The following is a 23,567-nucleotide window of genomic DNA, read 5'->3' as shown; positions in this document are numbered from 1 at the left end:
AAAGTCTGAATGAAAAAATTAAATGGAAAAAAAATTGTTTGTGGGAAAAAGAAAAAGTGGAGGGATGTAACAGACCTGAATAAAGATAGTCTAATCTTATGGAATGGAGCTGATGAACATGATGAAGTTGTAGACTTAATTTTGAACAAAAGGGCTAAATGTAGTTAGAAAACATTCATTGGTGTGCTCTAGATTGTTGTGGGTATGTATGAAATAGAACGTGTAGTTGGTAGTAGCTGCATGTTAACTCTCCAGTGAATGATGAAATGAAAGAACCAGGAATGAGTTCTGGGGAAGAATGAGTAACATCCTGAATGAACATGAATTAGAGAAGAAGGCTGTTATTTTAAGTAACATGAACGATGAAAAGGCATTTTGCAGAAAAATACCCTGTTAAACCGTTCTGCTCCAAGGCACCCACTAAGTGCTACACATATGGATACGAGGGCATTTTGCAAGCAAATGCCCTAAATGCTCCAATCCTGACATGTTACGTAATGATTAAGACATCCCCCTTTTTTTTTCAGGAGTTTGATTATGCATCCAACAATTAAAGGCTCTTACCATCAACACTTGATCCTGTCTAATAGTTTTCATACTGGTTTGGTAATAAACCTTCAAACCCTGTTAGATTCTGGAGCTTTAAGCAATATTATAGATTCTGCCATTGTACACACATATGCCTTGCTCATTCACCCAATTGACCCAGTGTGGGAAAAACTAATGGCAGATTCTTGTACAAATTGTGAGAGTCTGCCACCAGTGATTTCCACCTTTGCTAAGAAGGCAGATTTTTGACCATTAAGAATCTTCCTACTTCGTTTGGCTTCCCCTCTCCATGTCTTTGTGGTATTGTGGATGGATTGGCTTCAGATCGATAACCCACTTATCCACTGAGACCCAGAAGACTTTTGTTTTTGTTTTCTTTTTGCTTTTATAAAACTTTATTATTTTCAAATTATAGTTAAGATATAAAAAAGAGAATATAGAATAATAGATAGAAAACAGAGCTAAAGAAAAAAACTATAAAGGTGTTGATAGAAAGAAAACAAACAGAAAGTGACTTCTGACTTTCTCCAACACAGATATAGATAAATTTACAAATCTAATCTCTTACAATTAATTAACCTATCATAACATTATTTCTATTACAACAGACCATTTAATCACTAAAACCTAAAGTCAGAACATCCTTTTTTTCTATTACAAGCAAGTACTCTAAAAGTGGTTGCCAAGTATATATAAATCCAGAAACAGAATGTTCTCTTATTAAGACTGTTAATTTAGCCATTTGAGCCAAATCCATTAATTTAACAATCCAGTCTTCAACCGTGGGTATTTGTGGATCCTTCCATCGTTGTGCATATAACAGTCTTGCAGCCATAATCACATATAACAGCAAAACCCCATGTTGTTCCTCTAACTCCTTCTCCATCAATCCCAAAAGAAAAAGTTCTGGGTTTTTTTGTACATTTACTTTAAGAATCTTTTGGGTAGTAATACATATTTGATCCCAGAACTTTTTAGCCTTCTCACAAGTCCACCAAAGATGATAAAAGATTCCTTCACCCTGTAAACATTTCCAACAGACATTAGTTACACCATTATTTTATTTATTTATTAAATTTTGCCACTGCCCGTCTCCCCCTGAAGGGGGACTCTGGGCGGTTTACAACAAGGATAATAACATTAAAATACCATAGTAAATATAAATACAAATATAATATTAAAGATAAATACAGCATAAAATCCAGATGACTATACTAGTTGGAATATCACCCATGTGTATCTAAGAGGCCATTTTAAATTTATATTATTTTAATATAAAATAAAAAATTATACATTTTGACAACTTATCAGGAGTTAAATACTTACGATACATCATCTTATAAAATTTTTCTTTCAAGTTATAATTCAGCATAAATTTCAAACCTTTTATCCACATGTTTTCCCATTGGTCCAGCATATTATATCCAAAATTCTTAGCCCATTTAGTTATACAGTCCTTGACAAGTTCATCCTCTGTAGTCATCTGTAACAACATCTTATGCATCTTAGTAATAACATGATCATCATTTATACAAAGATCCATTTCAAGCTGAGTTGTTTTATTAACAAATTTATAGTTCTTTTTATCTAGTTTAAAACATTCTACCAATTGTACACAGGTGAACCAATGACATGTGAGCCCATCCAACTCTAACATTTCTCTTGTTTTAATTTTTGGTTCACCCTCAAACCAAAAACCCAGAAGACTTTAGATGTGATTTTCAGAAAAGTAAAACTGGCTGCTTGCGGAGCCTGAATGCCCCCTCCCCCATTCTCACTTTCCCCCTGTCTTATCGGCCAAGTACTCTGATGTTTGGGGGAAAGGACCGACATGAACCATCTAATCTCATTGATCCTGTCATTATTCTATAAACTTGGCTCCAGGAAGTCAGAGTCATGGTAAATGCCAGTATCTCATGTCCTCAAAGGAACTAGCCTATCTAAAGAAATTTCTTGACAACTTGCAGAGGGGGTCATTCTCCACTTTGCATCCACAGCCAGCATTCCCACATCTTTTGTCAAAAGGAAGATAATTTTTTTGAGAGTGGTTCATGATTACTGCATTCTGAATACTGTAACTATAACGGATCACTCCTCCCTTCCTCTCCTTTGTAAGCGTTTTGAATGGTTGCATTTTTTACCAAGTGAAATTTTAGAGGATCCTAAAATCTAATCTGCACAAATATTTAACTGCCTTTAACTTGTATCATGGAATGTTTGACCACAGAGTTATGTGATTTAGTCATTGCTCCTTCAGTCTTAATGAAGTTTAGTAATCATATTTTCATGTCAAGTTGGACTCTTACTTGATAGTATATTTGGATGGCCTGCTAATTTATTCTGCAGAATTATACTTGACTGGCTCTGCTAACACAATCAGTATGCTAAAATGAAAAAGGTTCCTTTGAACTGCCTATACTGAATTATCTAGGGAACTATAGCTCTTCTAAAGGCATCCAGGTGGACTGTCTCCTCAAGGTGAACTCTACTGTTTCCTGACACTACCCCCTGCCCAAATGTTGAGGAGATGCAGCGGGGTGTGTGTGTCTAATTTTTATTGCCACTTTATCTTTGATTTTTCAGTTTGCACAGAAGCTTTAACAAAAAAAATGGGGGGGGGACATTCAAGTGGAATCCCAGTGCCCAACAAGACTTGTTCTCTCAAACAAACTTTTGCCTCCCAGGCCCTCCTCTGATCCACCCAGATCCTACTCACCCCATTGTTGTTCAGACTGATGCTTCTAAAATTGCTCAGGGACAATCTTCCAGCTGAGTGAGGTTTTTGTAAAATGAGTTCTGCCTTATACCTTTTATTCTAGAGAGCAATTGCCAGCACAGAGGAGCTATGATGTTTTTAACAAAAAACATTTAGTGATCAAAGATGCTTTTCAGCATTGGTGTGACCTCTTGGAAGGAACTTTGCACCCTGAATGGGCTACAAGGAAGCAGAACATTTACAGATATTTCAGAAACTCATTCAGTACCAAATTAGATTGGCACAATTTTTCTCCCATTTTAATATTAACCTATATTCCCAGCTTGTAAAAAAAGCAAGCAGATGCTTTTTCATGCAAGCATGACAATCTCTGTCCATCTCTATCCTGCAACCTGATAACTTTGCCCAACGGCCTCCAGCAATAGATTCAATCTGTGAGGCTCCAGGAGCTGGAATTCTTACATTCACTATACTTACCAAATTTGCACACAGCAAGAGCAAGACCTGTTATGTATGTGCTCAGACAGGTGACTTCAAGGGGATTCCTATGTACTCTCTTTTGGGGTTGAGGGGGAATGCATTACGTGGCTAGTAATACATAGTTTCTTATGAGGGAGGAGGTTTTACAGTTTTGCCATTACAATGACCCCACTTGACATTGTGAAGTATTTAAGGCTACTTTCCTTCTGTACTAGGTCTTTGGTGGCCTCATTTCTGAGAAGACGTCAAGGCCTATGTGTGCTCTTGTTATGCCTGCCACTTTGTCGAGCCTTTAACTAACAACCAAGCAAGCTTCTTTGGGTTTTATTACTGACTTGACACCTGTCAAAGGCCTGGACTCTGTATGTTGTCATCAATTTTTTCTCTGAGATAGCTTGTTTCATCCTCTTTTGGGGCCTCCCCTCTGCTCCCGAGACGGCTTGTTTGTTCGTCTATCATGTTTTCAGAGCCATGCCTAATCATCTCATTTCTGACAGAGACATACACTTCGTGTTCTATATTTGCAGGGCATTTTTTTTAAACTGTTAGATATTAAATTCCATTTTCCTTGGGCAGATCACTTGCAATCTAACAGGGAGACAGAGAGGACAACTGCTACCTTCATTATTAAGTAAACAATCAACGAGACCACTTGCCTCAACCATTATTTTTTTTAAAAAAATCTAATTTTAATAATTATTTAATTTCCTGGTTTTCCTTTGTTTCTACCTGTTGGAATTGGACTTTATTGTACTGTACATGCTTGATATTTTGGTCTTTGACCACAAAAAACTTAACTAAGTGTGTTAGTAAAGTGGTGGGTCTCTTCAGACAGGAGCTTGCAGCTGGTTGTTTACAGAATAGACCTACTTATCAGAGATCTCTGCTTGAATGCCTGCTTACACCTGCTTATAATTCTTGTATTTGCCAAAAGAAATTTGACACTGTAAGGAGTGTCCTTCTGTCCAATTTGTAATATGGAAGTAAAAGTTTGCTATATAAGCAGAAACATAAAAGTAAGTTAAATGCAATTGGAATTAACAAGTGTAAGAAAAATAAAACTTAAGGATGGATGGATGGATGGATACAAAAGTGAGTGACCAATATGAAAGAAGTATGTTGAGATAGCTTGGTCATATAGAGAGAATGGATGAGATTGAATTGTAAAATATGTATATGAAAGAAGAGTGAATATGTTGCTAGGAAGGGAAGTGATTGGAAGGAGTTGAGGAGATAAGGTCAAAGAACAAAAATCAGTGTATGAATTAGTTTGTGGATATGGTGTAAGGAGAAAAGGTTTGCAAGAATTTAAAATTTAAACCCTGGAGCACATATAACATATAGGGCTTGTTATAGGCAGGTATTTCAGTTCCTGTGTTCTGAAGTAGGCAGATGTGACTTCTTTCTTGTTGATCTTGCTGATCTATATACTTCTTGTCACATCATGTTGTTTTAGGCATTTGCCACTCTGTGCTCCTTTGTGTCATTTTCAACTTCTTTACTGCTTTTGAGTTTAACATTCAAGCTTTATAACTTGGCAGCCGAAGTAGCACATACTGATTAAACAATTTCCCCTGCTGCTTTTGAATACAGCACAAAATTGTCCAAATGTTCTCCAACCTAGTTTAATCTGATTCAGATTTTCTTTTATGGTATTATCCTCCATAGTAATCTTGTGACCAAGGCAGATGTAGCTGTTGACCTTTTCCAGTTCATTATTTCCATTTTTTACTGGCAGAGTTGGAGTTGGTGTTGACTCTTAGCAATCATATAGGTACATTTTCTCCAAGATGATCTGTCTCTAACTTAGTCCTTCAGGTTTTCCATTGCCACTGTAACTGGTTCCATCCAACTTGCTGCTGGCCATCCTCTTCTTCCCAGCACTAGAGCCTTCTCCAGAGAGCTAGATGTTCGCACAATGTGTCCAAAGGATGATATAGATAGATGCGGGGGGGGGGGGGAGGAAGGGAGGGGTGTACATATATGGTCTCAGGTTGTGCATCACTGAAGTGTGTGAACTCAAGTTTATAACTTTCTTCAAACAAATGTGAGAGCAGCCATTCACAGTTCCAAATTTTATTCACTGTTTTTGGTACCCATAATATCTGAACATTCAGCATGTTCACTCTACATGTATAGGGATCTTTTTCATGTCGTCAAGTGAATACATACGGTGAACAGAAAGTTTTCTCAATGTTACCATGGCAAGATATTACAGTTCCATTTCTACTGCGTGCATATTTGAAGATATGTTAAGGCTCAGTCTAAATTTTCTTCTGGTTTTCTGAGTATTCAGTCATGAAGCAGTTCTGTCAAATTTCTGTATCATTCTGAGAGTTTGAAAAATCAGAAGGAAAAGCTTAGTCATTTTTGCACACAACTTTGCTTAACATATACAGTATATTTAAATCAATTTGCTTAAAAATACAGACCAATTAAAATTCTGCTAAATAACAGTTGCATTTAAAAAAAAAAAGTTTTCAACTCCATTAAAAAACTAGAAATTTGAAGCCTTTACTCTATTTTTAGCCAGTATTTCTGTAAAAGGAAAACCTAAAGAGGGCTATAAATCAGTTGTAGTATTTGTCAGTGGATTTATTTCAAAACAGCATCAAATCTACACAGAGTTCACTTTTAAGACATATCATTAGAATGTAAAAAGTGTGCACTTGTCCTAAACGGGAAAGAAAATTTAACCCCAAAGTTAATTATGTTTATGTGCACAAATATATGAATTTTGCTTTTGATACAGCAAAGAAAAAAGTACAGATTTAAAAACAAAGAAGGCTGTTCAAAACAAATCAAACTGAAGTATCTTGCTTGTCAGATACGTTTTTATTACTGGAACCTTCAGTAACTCAATGCCCTCCCAATATGTTGGATTTCAATTTTTACAATACCCTTGCAATATGACCAAAAATTATGGAAGCTGAAGTCCAACTCATTAGAAAGACACTAAGCTGAGGATGTCTTATTTACTGAATGATGTTTTTTCCTATATGATAGGAAAAACATCTTTCTTTCAAAGAAGAAACCTGGGTAGAGAAATTAGAATAAAAATTATGCCAAAACATCAAAACTGGAGGTGGGGGGAGATAATTAAGTTCTGGACTATTGTCTTTCCATAAATTGATTTCTCTTTCTCTAATATATGATTTTTTTCATGTTCTGTTACATGTTTTTGCAATATTGTACATTTTTATACAGCCCTCACTAAAATTATCAGTGCAGTTGCAGAGGTTCCAAAATGGGGAGTTAACTTTATTTTGGGTTAAAGGTTAGTTCACAAAATGAGAATTAGTTTGATTCTCATTGAAATAAACGAATGGTTAAATGTGATAGGCTGGGATGAAAGAAAATAATATTCAGTTGTCTATTCAGTAATGTGTTACAACAAACCAGTGCTATTTGTGGTATTAACTATCATTATTTCAAAATAGAGGCCATATTTGTTCATAGTCTCTGAGTAATAAAGCAATGAAGAAAAAAATCTCAGATATTGCTTCCTTTCAGGTGTTTTTAACTTCAGGCAAGCATTCTTCCTTTGTAAGCAGTTTTTGGCACCTTAATTTGTTTTCAGCAATAATCCTGTCAGTTGAGTATAGGAATTGTAGATCATGCTATAAAACCTTGGCTGAGCAACCAACTATCTGAACATGAACTATATATAAACAGATTCGCATATTAGCAGGTCTGAGTGTGTCTGTGTTTTGCCCAATTTTCTGCTTCCTGTATAAAGACTTCTCTCCTATATATACCTCATACATTTCTCGTGTTGCAAAAGGCAGCTGTAATTCAGCTCTTGCTGTGTATTTCATTTAAGTCCAGACAGCAATGAACAATGTAACCCTGACTTAGTCTGCTTTTTTAACATAGCATCTGGAATTTCTATACAAGAGTAGTTGTTTCAGAAACAGCCTAATCAGAGACTGAGAAGAAGATTCCAGTTCTTTCTAGTGGCAGATTCAAGGAAACAATTCAAGGGTCCACCCACCCCACCACTTTATCTTTAAGTACTATGTATTACAAAAAATCAGTAAATAAATAGGGGAAGAACTGAAAATTTTACCATAGGGCTGCCATCCTATTCTATTAATTGGGAATAAGGTTTATTTTGGCCACTGGGTTTTTTTTCTGAACAAGCATGAGTATGCCCAACAAAGCTGATGGTGGGGTGCCTTATTTATTGTATATATTTACTTGCTTGTTTGCTGTTTATCTGGGCAGCTGACATTGCATTTAAACCAAATCTCCTGTGTTAAACTGGGCTAGACTTGTGTTGTCTGTGTTTACACTGGGGGAGGAGTTGTTTTGCTTAGACAGGGAACTTTGTTTATCAGGTCTATTGCTAATGCTACAAATGGGCAAGCAATCACTTAATTTTCTGTGCTACTGAACCTCAAAGCTTTGCCTGATATACTTGAACTGTTCTCTGTGCTAATTGTGATGCTGCTTCTACTAATATGCTACCAATGTTTTGGTTGGTTTCTTTGATATTAGGGACCACAAGGGCCCCAGGGACCTGTTGGATTTCCAGGACCGAAGGGACCTCCTGTAAGTATTTGTCTTAAACATAGGATGGAAAATTTATTGAAATAAATACTGATTATTAAGCATTGCTTATCAATGTATTACAGGTATTGTGAGAATACTCTAACCTACTGTGAAGATAACAGAAACAGATTTCAGGCATTCTAATTCTATTCACTGAGTTGCTTTTTTAAAAATCTGTACTCCCTTCAGATTAAATATTATAACTGTTACCATAGTTTTCCTACATATATTTTTGTTTTCAAGTCCCTAGCCTGATTTGAATACAACTGCTCACAGAGATAGAGATCTGTTTCAGGGTGGGGGGACTATCCTCATCCCTACTCAAACACTTTAGATATATTCAAGGTCTCCTAATGACATTTCTTCAGAGGCACTATTTGTGAGAACATGTGGAGACAATTCCATCCTGCTGTCTGCCTACAGCACTTTATTAATATGGGTAGGATTCCATGTGGATGAACCAGATCTTCTAAGTATTGCTTCTCCATGAGAATTCTGCATTGTGTGAACTCAACCAAGCTCTTATCCAGCTTTGTTTCTTCTGACTTATGTGTTGAAGATTAGTAAGTAGAATCACTCCCTCTAAGAGCAGAGTTGCTTGATCTTTATGATGGTTTATGATGTATCCAGTCCTTTTCTGCTGTCCCAGATTTAGCTCAGAAAAGCTTGATGATTAACTAAATGTGAGCTGATTTTTCTAATATATGAAAGTAGCAAAAACAGTGGAGTGACAGCCCAAGGCCAACATGTGCTTTGCATCAGTAATAGCAAATGGAGACCTGAATTTAAACATCCAAAATCAGCTCAGAGCACATTCTGTTTAGCAAAGAAAGTACCTAAAACAGAGCTGGTTCTGTAGAGCAATGTACTTACAAATGTGCTTGCTGTAAACTGATAACAAAATAGAAAATGGCTGAAAAGAAGCAACAAAAGCTATGCAGATAAAAATTAAAAGTAGGCAGTTTGCAATTATTTCAATATCTGCTCAGAAAATGTGTTTTTGAATAGATTAAAAACACAATGGATGAATGACTTAATGAATGATATATTAAAAAGTATGTTGTATATTGAGGTAGTTTTAATTCTGTGGCTGAACTCCTTTGCTGTTTTTTTATGTAATAAACCTTCTGCAATGCCCTTGCTAGTGCAGTCTTTAAAAAAACATGCTGTGTATTTGTGCAAAGCCCATATAAAAGAAATTTTGAAAGGCTTGATTATTGGGAATTATCTACTAGGTCTTTGCAAATCCTTTAAAAGAGGTGCTTTAGAACATATAACACATTGAAAGCACCTCTTTTTGAATTATTGCAGCAGATATGCCTTTTTCCAGACTCTGGCTCCTGTTTAAAAGGCTGTTCCCAAGTATTTCCACAGGTGTGCATGCACAGCCACTTCATTCCCATTTTTTCCAGTTGATACACCAATGCGTGCAGCATAGCTTTCTCGGCAGGGGAGATCAGATACCACTAGAGGTCACTCTCCATCTCTGTTACATTAATCCCCACAAAAAACGATGAAATGAATGGGGAGGTATGTGATCTGTTATTGGCATGCTATCATCAAAAATGAGTGCACTACTCATACTAGCTGCATTATTGACTTTAAAATGCTATTTTCATAAATGGAACCAAAGCATTCACTGACATGGATTAATACACAAGCTTGCAGAATGCTTAGGCTTCCATTTAGCTTAGTGGAATTGATCAGCCCCATTTGAATCAGTGGGAAGCATTGCCCGCTTTTCTGTAATGCATCTCTTAGGAAAGAAGAAACCTTTTTTGAGTTCTACTTGTAGATCAAGTTTGCACTGATGTGTAGAATAGGTGTATAGCCAGGCTGAAATTGTATTGAAATGTTCCAGCATCTCCAAAGAACAAATCAATTCATTGAACGTTGTGCCTAAAATTGTCAAGTTATTTTGCACCTGGCATTTAAAATCAAACAGGTACTCCCCCTGCCCACCAAAAATAAAAATACAGCATTAAATTACATGACCCAACATTTTGCAGCCCATTCATGACACCCCTAGTCAGCTATCTGACATGGCTACCACATTTCGCTAAATGATAGATAGGCACCACCTCCCTTTTTCTTGTTTTATTTAATTGGAAAAACAGTTAACAGAATTTCCCAGCTTCACTTTAGGGTTCTGTGGGGCTATCACTGCATTACAGTATGAAAACTTACAATTACCATTTCAAGCACAGAGCTGGATCCCCAGAAGGGGAATAACAATTTGGGGAAAAGGTTTGGTAAAATGGCTGCTTTTTTACCAAGGAATTATTAAGGAATTATTTTTAAACAAGCAATGCATGGAAGTGGAAGAAGACAATAGAATAGGAAGGACAAGAGACCTCTTCCAGAAAATTAGAACCATCGGAGGTAAATTCCAGGCCAAAATGGGTATGATCAAAAACAAAGTTGGCAAGGACCTAACAGAAGAAGAAGAGATCAAGAAAAGGTGGCAAGAATATACAGAAGACCTGTATAGGAAGGGTAACAATATCGGGGATAGCTTTGACGGTGTGGTCAGTGAGCTAGAGCCAGACATCCTGAAGAGTGAGGTTGAGTGGGCCTTCAGAAGCATTGCTAATAACAAGGCAGCAGGAGATGACGGCATCCCAGCTGAACTGTTCAAAATCTTGCAAGATGATGCTATCAAGGTAATGCATGCTATATGCCAGCAAATTTGGAAAACACAAGAATGGCCATCAGACTGGAAAAAATCAACTTATATCCCCATACCAAAAAAGGGGAATACTAAAGAATGTTCAAACTATCGAACAGTGGCACTCATTTCGCATGCCAGTAAGGTAATGCTCAAGATCCTGCAAGGTAGACTTCAGCAATTCATGGAGCGAGAATTGCCAGATGTACAAGCTGGGTTTAGAAAAGGCAGAGGAACTAGGGAGCAAATTGCCAATATCCGCTGGATCATGGAAAAAGCCAGGGAGCTTCAGAAAAACATCTATTTCTGTTTTATTGACTATTCTAAAACCTTTGACTGTGTGGACCATAACAAATTGTGGCAAGTTCTTAGTGGTATGGGGATACCAAGTCATCTTGTCTGCCTCCTGAAGAATCTGTATAACGACCAAGTAGCAACAGTAAGAACAGACCACGGAACAACAGACTGGTTTAAGATAGGGAAAGGAGTACGGCAGGGCTGTATACTCTCACCCTACCTATTCAACTTGTACGCAGAACACATCATGCGACATGCTGGGCTTGAGGAATCCAAGGCTGGAGTTAAAATTGCTGGAGGAAACATTAACAATCTCAGATATGCAGATGATACCACTTTGATGGCTGAAAGTGAAGAGGAACTGAGGAGCCTTACGATGAAGGTGAAAGAAGAAAGTGCAAAAGCTGGCTTGCAGCTAAACCTCAGAAAAACCAAGATTATGGCAACCAGCTTGATTGATAACTGGCAAATAGAGGGAGAAAATGTAGAAGCAGTGAGACTTTGTATTTCTAGGTGCAAGGATTACTGCAGATGCTGACTGCAGTCAGGAAATCAGAAGACGCTTAATCCTTGGGAGAAGAACAATGACAAATCTCGATAAAATAGTTAAGAGCAGAGACATCACACTGACAACAAAGGTCCGCATAGTTAAAGCAATGGTGTTCCCCGTAGTAACATATGGCTGCGAGAGCTGGACCATAGGGAAGGCTGAGAGAAGGAAGATTGATGCTTTTGAACTGTGGTGTTGGAGGAAAATTCTGAGAGTGCCTTGGACTGCAAGAAGATCAAACCAGTCCATCCTCCAGGAAATCAAGCCAGACTGCTCACTTGAGGGAATGATATTAAAGGCAAAACTGAAATACTTTGGCCACATAATGAGAAGACAGGACACCCTGGAGAAGATGCTGATGCTAGGGAGAGTGGAGGGCAAAAGGAAGAGGGGCCGACCAAGGGCAAGGTGGATGGATGATATTCTAGAGGTGACGGACTCGTCCCTGAGGGAGCTGGGGGTGTTGACGACCGACAGGAAGCTCTGGTGTGGGCTGGTCCATGAAGTCACGAAGAGTCAGAAGCGACTAAACGAATAAACAACAAAATGGCTGCTATAAAAATTGTTTAACACAAACGTCTTGCCAAGGCTTCAAATCATATCTCCAAAAGCAACTTCTCCTTGCAAAATATAAACACAGACATCTTTACATGAGTATGTGTTATACATACGTATGTGCAAGCCCTTAGTGGTGGTTATCTTTTTTTTCTTTTGTAAACACATTGTTTAACATACTTCACTCACTTAGCAGATCCCATAACTTTTTAAGGGAAAGAAAAATAGATCACATCAAGTTTAGGGTTAGGTAAAGGTAAAGGTTTCCCTCAACGTAAAGTCCAGTCGTGTCCGACTCTAGGGGGCGGTGCTCATCTCCGTTTCTAAGCCTTAGAGCCGACGTTGTCATAGACACTTCCGGGTCATGTGGCCAGCATGACGACACGGAATGCCGTTACCTTCCTGCCGAAGCGGTACCTATTGATCTACTCACATTTGCATGTTTTCGAACTGCTAGGTGAGCAGGAGCTGGGACGAGCAACGGGAGCTCACCCCGCCGCGTGGTTTCGAACCGCCGACCTTCCGATCGGCAGCTCAGTGGTTTAACCCGCAGCGCCACCGCGTCCCTCTAAGTTTAGGGTTAAGTGAAGACAAAAGATATTGGTTTTCTTAAGAATGTTTATTGTCTTTGGAGAGATCATTAAGCGTTTTGGAGACATGAATTCATAATGAAGAAATAAAATGAAGGGAAAATCACATTGATATGAAAGTAAGAACTCACTATTAAGTTCTGCCCCTTTATCCAAATGATGATAAGTCAAAGGGCAGCACTGCAGAGTTTAATCTCCTTTGTGTAGGAATGAAATGGGAAAGCTTTATGGTATCTCCACAATTTAGTTTTGTGTGTAAAAATAGATGTAAAATATATTGGAATACAATATAGCTGTCATTAGATGCCCTAAGAAAATGTTTTTTTGGAATCTCAGAAGACCCTTGCTGATTCTAGATCAGCTAAATTCCCCCAAACTTTCCAGCATTTTGGTCTCTTCCAGGTCAAGCTGCAAGAAAAATATTTTTTCTCTGTTACTCTTTGAAGATATGAGAGAGTGTTTTCCAGTTCTTGTTTTTCATTAGGGTATATCAGGTAATCAACCAAGATCATGGCCAGGCAATCAACAAAGCATAACCACTCTCTCAGAGAATAGTAAGTTTGAAGAGCCAGCTTGAAACACAGATGTGTCACTAAGGTGACTGACTAAAGAGCGCACATTTTTTGAAAGTGACATTTCACTTATTTTGTTTCCCACTCCAGGGACCACCTGGGAAGGATGGCTTGCCTGGGCACCCAGGACAACGGGGAGAAACTGTAAGCATGTTGTTTATACTGCTCTGTATGTTCATCTGTTTAGCTACTGGGTGGAAATGCAATTCATATAATAACAAAAAGAACTTAATTATGTTCTTGTTCCATGAAATGGGCAATTAGGTTTATTTTTGAGTATCATTGTTAAATAGGCTATTAGGGCTCTTTTTTGGCTGCCACCTTTGGCTGTCCGCCTAAAGATGGATAAGATCCCAGAATTGTGCTTCAGATAGGATTTGTTTGATCCAGAACATCCAATGGTATGTTCAGTGAACTGTTTTCTCCCATTCTGAAGTACCTTGTAGAGACTTCAGCAATGCCATATACCTGCCTGTGCATCCCATATCAGTTCAGGAGACCTATGTTTACCTTTGGCAAGACCTTCTGTTCATGTAAAGCCTCCCAAATGAATAACACTTGCAAAATTCCTGTTATTCTAGACTAGCAGTTCTCAAACATTTTGGTCTCAGGACCTCTTTACATTCTTAAAAATGATAAGAGGACCCCAAAGAACTTTGCTATATATGGATTATATCTATTGATAGGTACTGTATTAGAAATTAAAACTGAGAAATGGTAAAATATTTGTTTATTTGCCTTTGCGGACCCCATGAAAGGTTTTCAGGGACCCCCACTTTGGGGGATTTTGTAAAAATTGACCAAAAATTCACTGCTACATTCATAGACTTCAGTAAGTTTTAACTGAATTACTGTTGCTTCTTCCTATTCATTCTGTCAAAGTGAACATAAAATAAACTAACAGACCATTTGTGGGAAAGATGTGTTTGCCAAGTGTCCACTAAATCCAAATCTTTGTTGTTTGTGTCAGTTTGTGTCATTTGTGTCATCATTTGTGTCATTATGTAATTGCCATAAATTATATCATTAGCAGTAAAACTTCAATTTAGCAAACAACGCCTCTCCCATCCCTCAGGACTGACTTTTTTATTAGGCACAATAGGCACTATGCCTAGGGCCCACAAATATGTTTTATTTTTTTTTTAAATCAGGATGAATAGAAATGAAGTTATTTATTTTCATTTTCATGCCTTTTAATTAAAAACAGGCAAGAAATGCACACAATTTGAATATTGTGAGGGTGAATATTAAAATTTAGTAACTTGGATCATACACAGCAGATATCATAATCAGAAATAACTGATTATTATTACAAAATAATACATATATTATTTGATATTCCGTATTTACCTGTAAAAATATGAAGAACATATTAATTTAATTTATTTATTCTATTTGGACACCGCCAGACTCCAACCAATATAATTTTTAATACTATTATTTTTCTGGGGGAAGGGAGGGACCCATGAAGGCAAAAGTGCCTAACACCCACAAAAATCATAATGTTGCCCACCCCACACCCCATTTAATGTGTGTCTCTTGGGGAAGAATCCAAATTTCTCCATTATATGAAGTCTGCTGAATTAAAGTCTATTAAACCAAGGTTTTGTTGTAAATTCAGAACAGATGTTTCATTGTATTTTGACAACAAGTAAAAACTGCTTTAAGTTTCAGTGATCCTGGTGTACTACCAAAATGTATTTTTGATGCTAGTTATATTGTATGTTATAAATTTTAATTATGTTGATTTTATTAGCATTATTACTGTTGTAGCCAATGGAAAATCAGGGATGCATATTTGTGTATTGCTAGATGGATGAATGGATCCATAATTCATACCAAGGGAGTACAATCCACATCTTGAAAACAAAATTTATAAAAAGTATTTTAAAACTTCAAAATCACCCTCCTTCAAAAGTACAAAACAACTGCCATCATGCACAGGGAAGCAGTTTCAGGAAACTACGTTCTGTAGCTCAAAAGTACAGTGTGGCCCCTAGAGCTTCAGTGCTGTTGGACTAAAAATGTAACAAAGGGAAATAATAATACAAACTGTATTAACTTAATTTAAATCTGAATTAAATTAAATCAAGTGTAGGTTTTAGAGTGTGGCCCCTGGCATCCCATTCAAAGGCCAAATGTGGTCCTGTGTTTGAAAAAAAAATGCTCACCCCTATCCCCAGCCTGAATGTACCTGGAGAGTACAAGATTATGAAAGGCTGTGTCAGACCTCTTCTGTAACTTCATTCTTAGGATTCTAAAAACGCAGTAACCCTCGTAAGTACAAGGAGTTCCCATCTGTATCTGTCTCATAAGCATCGAAGGGGGTAAGGAAGAGCAAAAGAGGCAATCAGAAGATGTCACCACACAAATGTTGTGACTTACGTACTTGCATCAGATACAGGGGTGCAGGTACAAAATGGTGCTATTTGTGTAGTGATGTCACTGTGCATGTATTGTCATTCTGACACTGCAGCTTGCGATAGATACTGCTGGTCAATTTAAAACTATTTTGCCACTACTGTACAGATCCCTTTCCTTGAAATACCAAGGGAAAATTCACTCGATATCACATTCTTTCATTCTGAGACAGAATTAGATGTTTGGCAACAGATGTGGTAGAACACCATGAACGTGAAAGAAACATCTGTCATCACCACTGAAAAAAATTAACAGATTGAGCACAGTATACTTAATTCCTTCTTTACCTATTGTTTCTTTTTTTTTCCCCCTGTAGTATTCTCACCTTTCCACTGCAAATGTAGTAAGGGTTGGGAATGTACAGTATGTGCTATCGTGCTTAATGCTATTCTACTGGAAACAGCACGTTGATCCTGTCCCTTTGCACCTTTCTGTTAACAGTAGAGGTTTGTCTACAACAGTTGCCTGCTGCCAAATTCCTTCTTCTACCCCAAAATGTAGCCAAACAGGTCAGCTAAAGCAAAAGCTTTATGCAGACCCAGAACAAATTGCAGGCAAATTGCCAGTTCATAGGATTCATAATCTGAGCTGAATAGTTCAGTTATTTGCAAATCCATATATAAAACAATTATCAAGACACTAGATTTGTCATTAGAAGAAAATGCTTTAAGAAACCTTTTCATGCCCCCCCTTTTTAAAAAAAAATCATCTATCATTCTTTGTCATTGTTGATCTCTTTCTTTAAATGGTTGATTTACCACACTGCTGTAAGAAAACATCCATCTTTCTGTGGCACTTCCAGTAGTATTTGCATCAAGACTCTCAGAATTATAGCTCCTCCTGGATTTTGCCTGAAGCAAACATTCAAGGCAAATTTGGAAGCTCCTACATTGATCTGAAGCATTCTGAGACATATTGGAAGGAGTTTTAATGCGAAGTGTGAAATTTTCTTCAAGGAAATTTCACGCAACGCTATCTATTCATACAGAAAATATTTATCAGAGTTGTTAGCCTGCTTTACAAAAGGCAACATAAATACATACTGGCCTCTCTTCCTTCGTTTTCACACTTACCTCTTCTTTTTTAAACAAAATCAATGAAGATTTCAAGTAGGGATTTGCAGCTTTTCAGAAATCCACTTTTTTCCATTATACAATTTGGCAAGGCAGTTTTCATTCTCTCCCTTCCCCCCATCCCTGGCCCCATGGATTTACTTATTTATTTATTTATTTTTATACATCTGAAGACATATTTATAAGACTGGATTTGGTGAAGTGAGGTTTTCATTTGGTTCTTTAAAAATGCTCATAGTGGAAAAGATTTCATCTTTAAAAATTCTGGTATAGTTGAAGGAGAGGTTGACTGCAAAAAGGCCTCTCCCTTCTGGGATTTCCTGGAATGACCATTGATTGATTGATTGACTGATTCCCTTTTCATAGTTTTTTTTTTTAAGTGTGTTTAAAATTTTTGCAAATATCTTCAATATCTGGCATTTTTTTTTTTTTGAGCCCTGAGAGGGTCTTGGGGGACCCCCAAGGGTCCTCGGACTACACTTTAAGAAACACTGCTTTAGGTAATCATTTGCCTTTCGTGGGCTGAATTTAAGCATATAAATTTTCAGGCATTTACAGAGTAGAGCACAGCTATACAGATGTTGTATGAAATAAGTGGTTTCTTCCCCCAGTGTCTAGCGATACATCATATGGAGAGAGGGCCTATACACAGGGAAGCTCCTGTACAAACTGCAGCTTGTTCTATTGGTGTAAAAGCCTCACCCCTTACAGGCGTACATACTGAAGCTACTTCTTACAGACATTTATGCTGTGTGCACAAGTGCCCCCTGGGGAGGAGTAAATGACTGTTGCTTTACTACAGTATTTTTTTAAACACTTAAATATTCCGTGTAGCTGTACTGGCCTGACTGCTTTTGAACACATTCACTTGAGCCGAACTGAAGCACTGTCATTTATGTATCTGCAGTGATCATTTTCTCAAAAAGTATCCGGTCTATGAAAAGTATCTGCTCCTTTGAACCGTGCCACTGGAGGAGCTGCACTCAGAATGATTGGAAATGATAGCTCTTTGAAAGAGTCTTCAATATTTTACATTTAAAGATGTGCGGCAGTGATTGAAATAGCAATCTTTATGCTCAGAAAACGCAAATCCCCTGGCCCTTCTTTCCTGTCATCTCTTTAATACTGATCTGAAATGTTCATAAGTATGCGTAACTGGTGTGTGTTTTGTTTTGTAGGGTTTCCAAGGGAAAACAGGCCCACCTGGCCCTGGTGGTGTTGTTGGACCTCAGGTACTATGTTGTTGTCTAAACTTGATCATTGATTGAGCTTGTAACCCATTTTTTTCTCAGAGAGCTCACACTGAGGTCTCCCTGCAGTGACCTTCTGAGAAAAGCTGGGCTGAGAAAAAGTGAGCTCACAGTTGAGTGGGAACTTGAACCTAGGTCTCCCTAGCCCAGGGGTCCCCAAACTCTCCAGCTCATCAACCCCTTTATGAAGTTTCAGATTGTTCATCGATCCCCAAACATTTATTATATAAAAATAATTTAATAAATACTACTTTAGCTAATAGTACTATGAATAATAATAGCAACAATAATGGATAGTCCCATCAATCCTTGGGGGCTGATACTGATCACTTTGGAGAACCTTGCCCGAGCCCGTACTTTAACTATTCTACTACATTTCCTTTGTAAGCTTTAGAGGAAACATTGGTTTGGCCATATTTGTTACCCAACAAGCTCCGTCATGGTAGTCCAATGTGTAGCCTAACAGTATGGTCACAAAACCCTATAAAAGTTCTCACAGTATTGCACCAATTTGCCATTTGTGTCAGACCAGTTGATTACATGTTTTCCTGAGTGATCAGTATTTGCTTGTTTGTCCCATTGCCATAGAGAAGATCTATCTTTAGCCTTGGAATTCTCAAGTCTAATTGTACGAAGTACAGTATCTCCAAAATGAAGCTGCTACAGGTAGTCCCTGAGTTATGACAGCAATTGGGACTGGAATTTCCATTGCTGAGTGATGCGGTTGTAAAGCACGACCGCATCGCTTAGCGATGGCAATCCCTGCAATCCCTTCCCACACCCAAAGTTGCAAGTCCAAGGCGGCTCACAAGCAGGCCAGCAGGCAGGTAATTGGCTGCTGCCGGCTGGGGGAGGGCATGCGGGGCTGCACAGGTGGCTGGAGCAGCACAGTGTGAGCGCAGCGAGGTTTGGGGTGGCTGCTTCCTGGTGGGTGAGGGTGGGGCAGGGAACGTGGGGGCTCAGCCGGCTTCTGACAAGCAATGTCAGTGGGGAAACCAGCAGGAAGTTGCAAGTCAGTCACATGACATCACGCTTAATGACCTTCAGTGATCTGCTTAACGACCACAGCCGGAACTGATGTCGTAAATTGGCATGGTCACATGACATCATGCTTAATGACCATGCTGCTTAGCAATGGAGTTGCCGGTCCCTATTATGGTCAGTAAGCGAGGACTACCTGTACTTAAGAGCTGTCTCCAAATAGCTGAATGTGTATATGCATGGTAATATCCACTGTGCATCCACTACAAGCACAGTGAAGCAAAGCAGCTGTGAATGCACAGACATATGCCAAAAGTCAATGACACCCTCTGAAGAAGCCACACTAACTTTATTAAATAACTCTTTGTGCAGCTTAGCACAGCCCTAATCAGACATCTTAAATAAACATTTAAAATAAAATACATCAAAATACTCTTAATTCATTTCTGGTGTGAATTAACAGCAGTAAAGACCTTTTTCCCACAATGCCTGAAAGTAAAGTCACTGGATTTCACTGGAAGTAAAATACTTAGGAGAATTTTGGAGTCATGAAGGGGAAAGAGTTGAACTCTGCAAGTCAAGCTCAGATTAGATAAACTGGAAACAGACTTACCAAATTCAGAGACTTAGTAGTTGTTATCCAGAATGGTTTTGTGTGTGAAGTGCACAGCTTTGCTTTATAGTAAGCAGTCAACCAATATGATAGTCCTCTGCCAGAATAAAATTAGAATCTTCAACTTAAGCATTTTTTAAAAAAAAGTTAGCTAATTTCAGTGGAGCTTGAAATTAGTAAAATCAATAAACCGATGAAAAGCCCAGTAGTGTCAGTGAAAGTATTCTAGAATGAGTGGGGATCTCCACAAACTGAGCTTCTAAAGAATGAAGATTGGCAGGAGGTTATTTGCGTTTTGAATTTAGGATATTGCTAAGGATTAGAAAGTATGACTAAACCAGAAACATGATTATACCGGCCATTTTATCCTTTAAAATAGCCTTCCCAATCTGGTGTCCTTCAAATGTATTAGGGCTATAACTCCTGGAATAGTCATGGCTGGGGCCCTCCAGATTTCTGGGAATTGTTCTTCCAGAACATCTGAGAGGTTCCAGGGTGGAAAACACTGCTTTAGAAGTCAGACTTTTCCACTGTTTTTTCTGCTCCATTTTTAATGACAGAAGCAGTTTAAATACAGGAGAAACAGTGAAACATCATATGGTTTTGTTTTTTTTCCCAACCCTTCATTGAAGTGAAACAGCAGGCAACTTATTGAGTGTAAATTTTATCTGAATCATCTTTTTTTCCCCTTGCTTCTTTTATTGACCAAGCTTTGTTTAGTCTGCAGTGTATGATCATGCTGTTTGTCTTCATAAAGATAAATGAAATTTCAACTCAGTTATATGCCCAATATCACTGAATATTCCTTACATTTGTTTTCCATGTAAAACTTCATTTTCTTTTCATGCTCTTTAAGCATGGTGCCTGCTGTCACTGGAAGCAATCTATGAACTGAATTCCACTATACACATCCATGTTTACAAGGGGTTTGGGCATAAACTTGTGTCATTGTTTTTTTTTAAAAAGCCAACAACTTGTATTATTATTCTGTGTTGATATTTCTGATGGCTGCTTAATGTTTATCTTTAAATAACAGTAATTAAAATTCATGTGGCAAAGCACTATGTTCAATTTCCTTTGAACTTTCCTTTGAATGGTTTTCCTACAAATAAAAAGACTGCTTAGTATGCTTTAGAACAGGTAGTTCTTAGCTCTTATTTTTCTAACTCATACCTATGAACGAGTTTAAATTTGGGAAACCTATCTACAATAAGTGAGGGCCATTAATAAGGCCGTGGCACCTGATGGAGTCCATCTCTGGCCCCGGTGTCCACTTGAGTACTTAGACTACACTTCCCATTTTCCCCAAGACAATTTAAGCAGTATATCCATGTGCATTAACTCCTTTACATCTACAGTTAGAATGGGCATCTAATGATCCCAAATAAGTATAGCCAGTGTTCAGAGTTGATGGGAATTATACTCTTAACTCCATCTGTACATAGCTGCTATTTTGCTAAACTAACAACAATATTCTATTAGCCAGTTCCAGCAAGCTACACTCACACTGTGTGCACAGAAGGGCATATGTACCTAGTAGACTACTCACAGCTTCATGAAGAGCGGCACAGCCTTGATAGTGGGGTGGGAAAGGAGTGGGAGTGAGGATTAAACTAGTCAAGCAGACCTATCTCCCTTCACTTTTTTGCAGTTCAGCAGTGTCAGCCCTTGAGAAGAGGAGCTTTTTAAACTATAAATAACTAGTAAGCATAAGGAAGCGGTAGAGAGAAAGCTGACTCCATATGTCTCCCTTTCCTACTCTTTGTTGCCTGATCCTGTGTATATCAAGCCATTTCTTATCCTGGTGGAGGAGGGGAAAGTAGTATTCTATCCTAGTACAATTATATTGGAAGATTTTAATGCTCAAATAATTCAACAACTATTTCAACTTGGGAGTTAATTAAACGCTTTTTATTTTAAAGTGAGGAATAGTGTTATAGAATGGAATAATGAATGCCATGCTTTTGGATTTAGGGTCCTACTGGGGAGACTGGTCCAATTGGTGAAAGAGGTCACCCTGGCCCTCCAGGGCCACCAGGTGAACAGGGTCTTCCTGGTGCTGCAGGGAAAGAAGGTGCTAAGGTATGTGTTCACTATTCATAAACACATGAAAGTTTATAGTGTGGCTCATGGAATGCATTTAGTACTTAGCCATCGAGTCATCTGTCTGGAATTTGTAACTGCATTCTTGCCTTGCAATTTCTGTACTGAACAGTGAATTGAAGTAAATAGCTGCCATAATCCTTTCCAACTTTGTGATCCCACACATTTTTTTTTCAGTAGACAACTACAAAGATCATTGTAGGACTGCTGCTACACAAATTGGATAACTTTTTGGCACAAGTGAAGTATCAGTTGCCATAATATACAATTCTTTCTTAATTTAACAAGATGGAAGGTCTAAATTATAAAAGTCTCAAAAATTCAAAAGTAACAAGCTTGTGAACTTTAACCGACCAAAGGTTTTAAATGGAAAGACTAGATAATTGTTTGGTTGCCATGTAATTAATTATGCTATAATTTTGTCTGAAGGTACAAACTTGCAAGGGCGAAGCTTAATGCTTTGGATTTTGAAGTGCTGCATTTAAAAATACAGATTCACCATGCTTTAATACAAACTGGAACATGTATGGCATAGTAGCTTCCATGTAACTAGCTTTGTGATAAAACTGACATGAGATCAAGCTAATAAAGGGGATATTTACATATAAAAGACACATTCCTGATTCAGAAGCATGTTTAAAAATATCACACATTCTGTTTACTATTGACATAATTTTCAGAACTTACCTATAAGTAAATACTCTTTATTAGAATTGCAATTATAATGCAAGGTATATGATGATTCATAGGTGAACTGCCTGTTTCTGTTTTGAAAACTGGGCTTTAATGGCCAAATTTTAGCAAAAATTATTTTCCGTTTTCCTAGGGTGATCCTGGTCCTCAAGGCATTTCTGGGAAAGATGGGCCACCAGGGCTGCGTGGTTTCCCAGGAGAAAGAGGCCTGCCAGGAGCTCAGGTAAAGTCAAAAGGACCATAATGAGTTAACCACCAAGATGGGAAGGAACATTGATGATATGGTGATTTGATTTGGTGGTCTCTGTTCCTTAAGTACATTAGTCAAGGAAGGCCCAGATTTCCAGGCCCACAAAACTGATCATCCCTCTCTTGAACACTGCAATAAAACATTCTCTGTTTAACATTTATAGGATTAATTAGCAATTAAGTGATTGTCAGGAGGTAGGCAATATGAAACCATTCATTAAGCTGAATATTAATAAAAGCATTGGCTTAAAAAAAGATGTGTTTATTTATTTATTTATTTTTGCTCTCAGCCCATAAAGAATTAAGATTTATAGAACAAAGTTTTAAAATTTGTGTTGAAATGCCTTGTGGTATTTATCTTCAATAATAGTAATAATAATAATTCTTATGACTTTGGTAGGGTTCAGCAGGTCTGAAAGGAGGTGAAGGTCCCCAAGGTCCACCTGGTCCAATTGTAAGTAGGATTAACCTGCAGTTTATCTGTGTGTGTGTGTGTGTGTACACAAACAACATTTCTTTTTATTTCTTTCATGCTGCTGTGTGTGTGTGTGTGTGTGTGTGTGTGTGTGTGTGTGTATGCACACTCTTGTAAAGACTATACAAATGTATAATGTGTATCATTCAGATCTGTCAATAGCAGTTTCCTAGTAATT

The 23,567-nt window shown here is 37.9% G+C and overlaps 1 protein-coding gene across 1 annotated transcript in view; it reads left to right on the top strand.

Annotated features, from left to right (window-relative positions):
• COL11A1 (collagen type XI alpha 1 chain) overlaps positions 1-23,567 on the top strand; it is a 256,753-nt gene that overhangs the window by 150,670 nt on the left and 82,516 nt on the right. The window contains exons 35-40 of the mRNA XM_063299875.1: positions 8,246-8,299; positions 13,622-13,675; positions 18,204-18,257; positions 21,844-21,951; positions 22,799-22,888; positions 23,315-23,368. Coding sequence (XP_063155945.1) covers positions 8,246-8,299; positions 13,622-13,675; positions 18,204-18,257; positions 21,844-21,951; positions 22,799-22,888; positions 23,315-23,368 — 414 coding nt within the window. The remainder of the gene's footprint in view (positions 1-8,245; positions 8,300-13,621; positions 13,676-18,203; positions 18,258-21,843; positions 21,952-22,798; positions 22,889-23,314; positions 23,369-23,567) is intronic.

Source organism: Candoia aspera, chromosome 3 (genome assembly GCF_035149785.1).
Source record: "Candoia aspera isolate rCanAsp1 chromosome 3, rCanAsp1.hap2, whole genome shotgun sequence".
NCBI lineage: Eukaryota > Metazoa > Chordata > Lepidosauria > Squamata > Boidae > Candoia > Candoia aspera.
The sequence above is the reverse complement of the archived record's forward strand: the minus strand, read 5'-3'. Positions and strand labels throughout refer to the sequence as shown.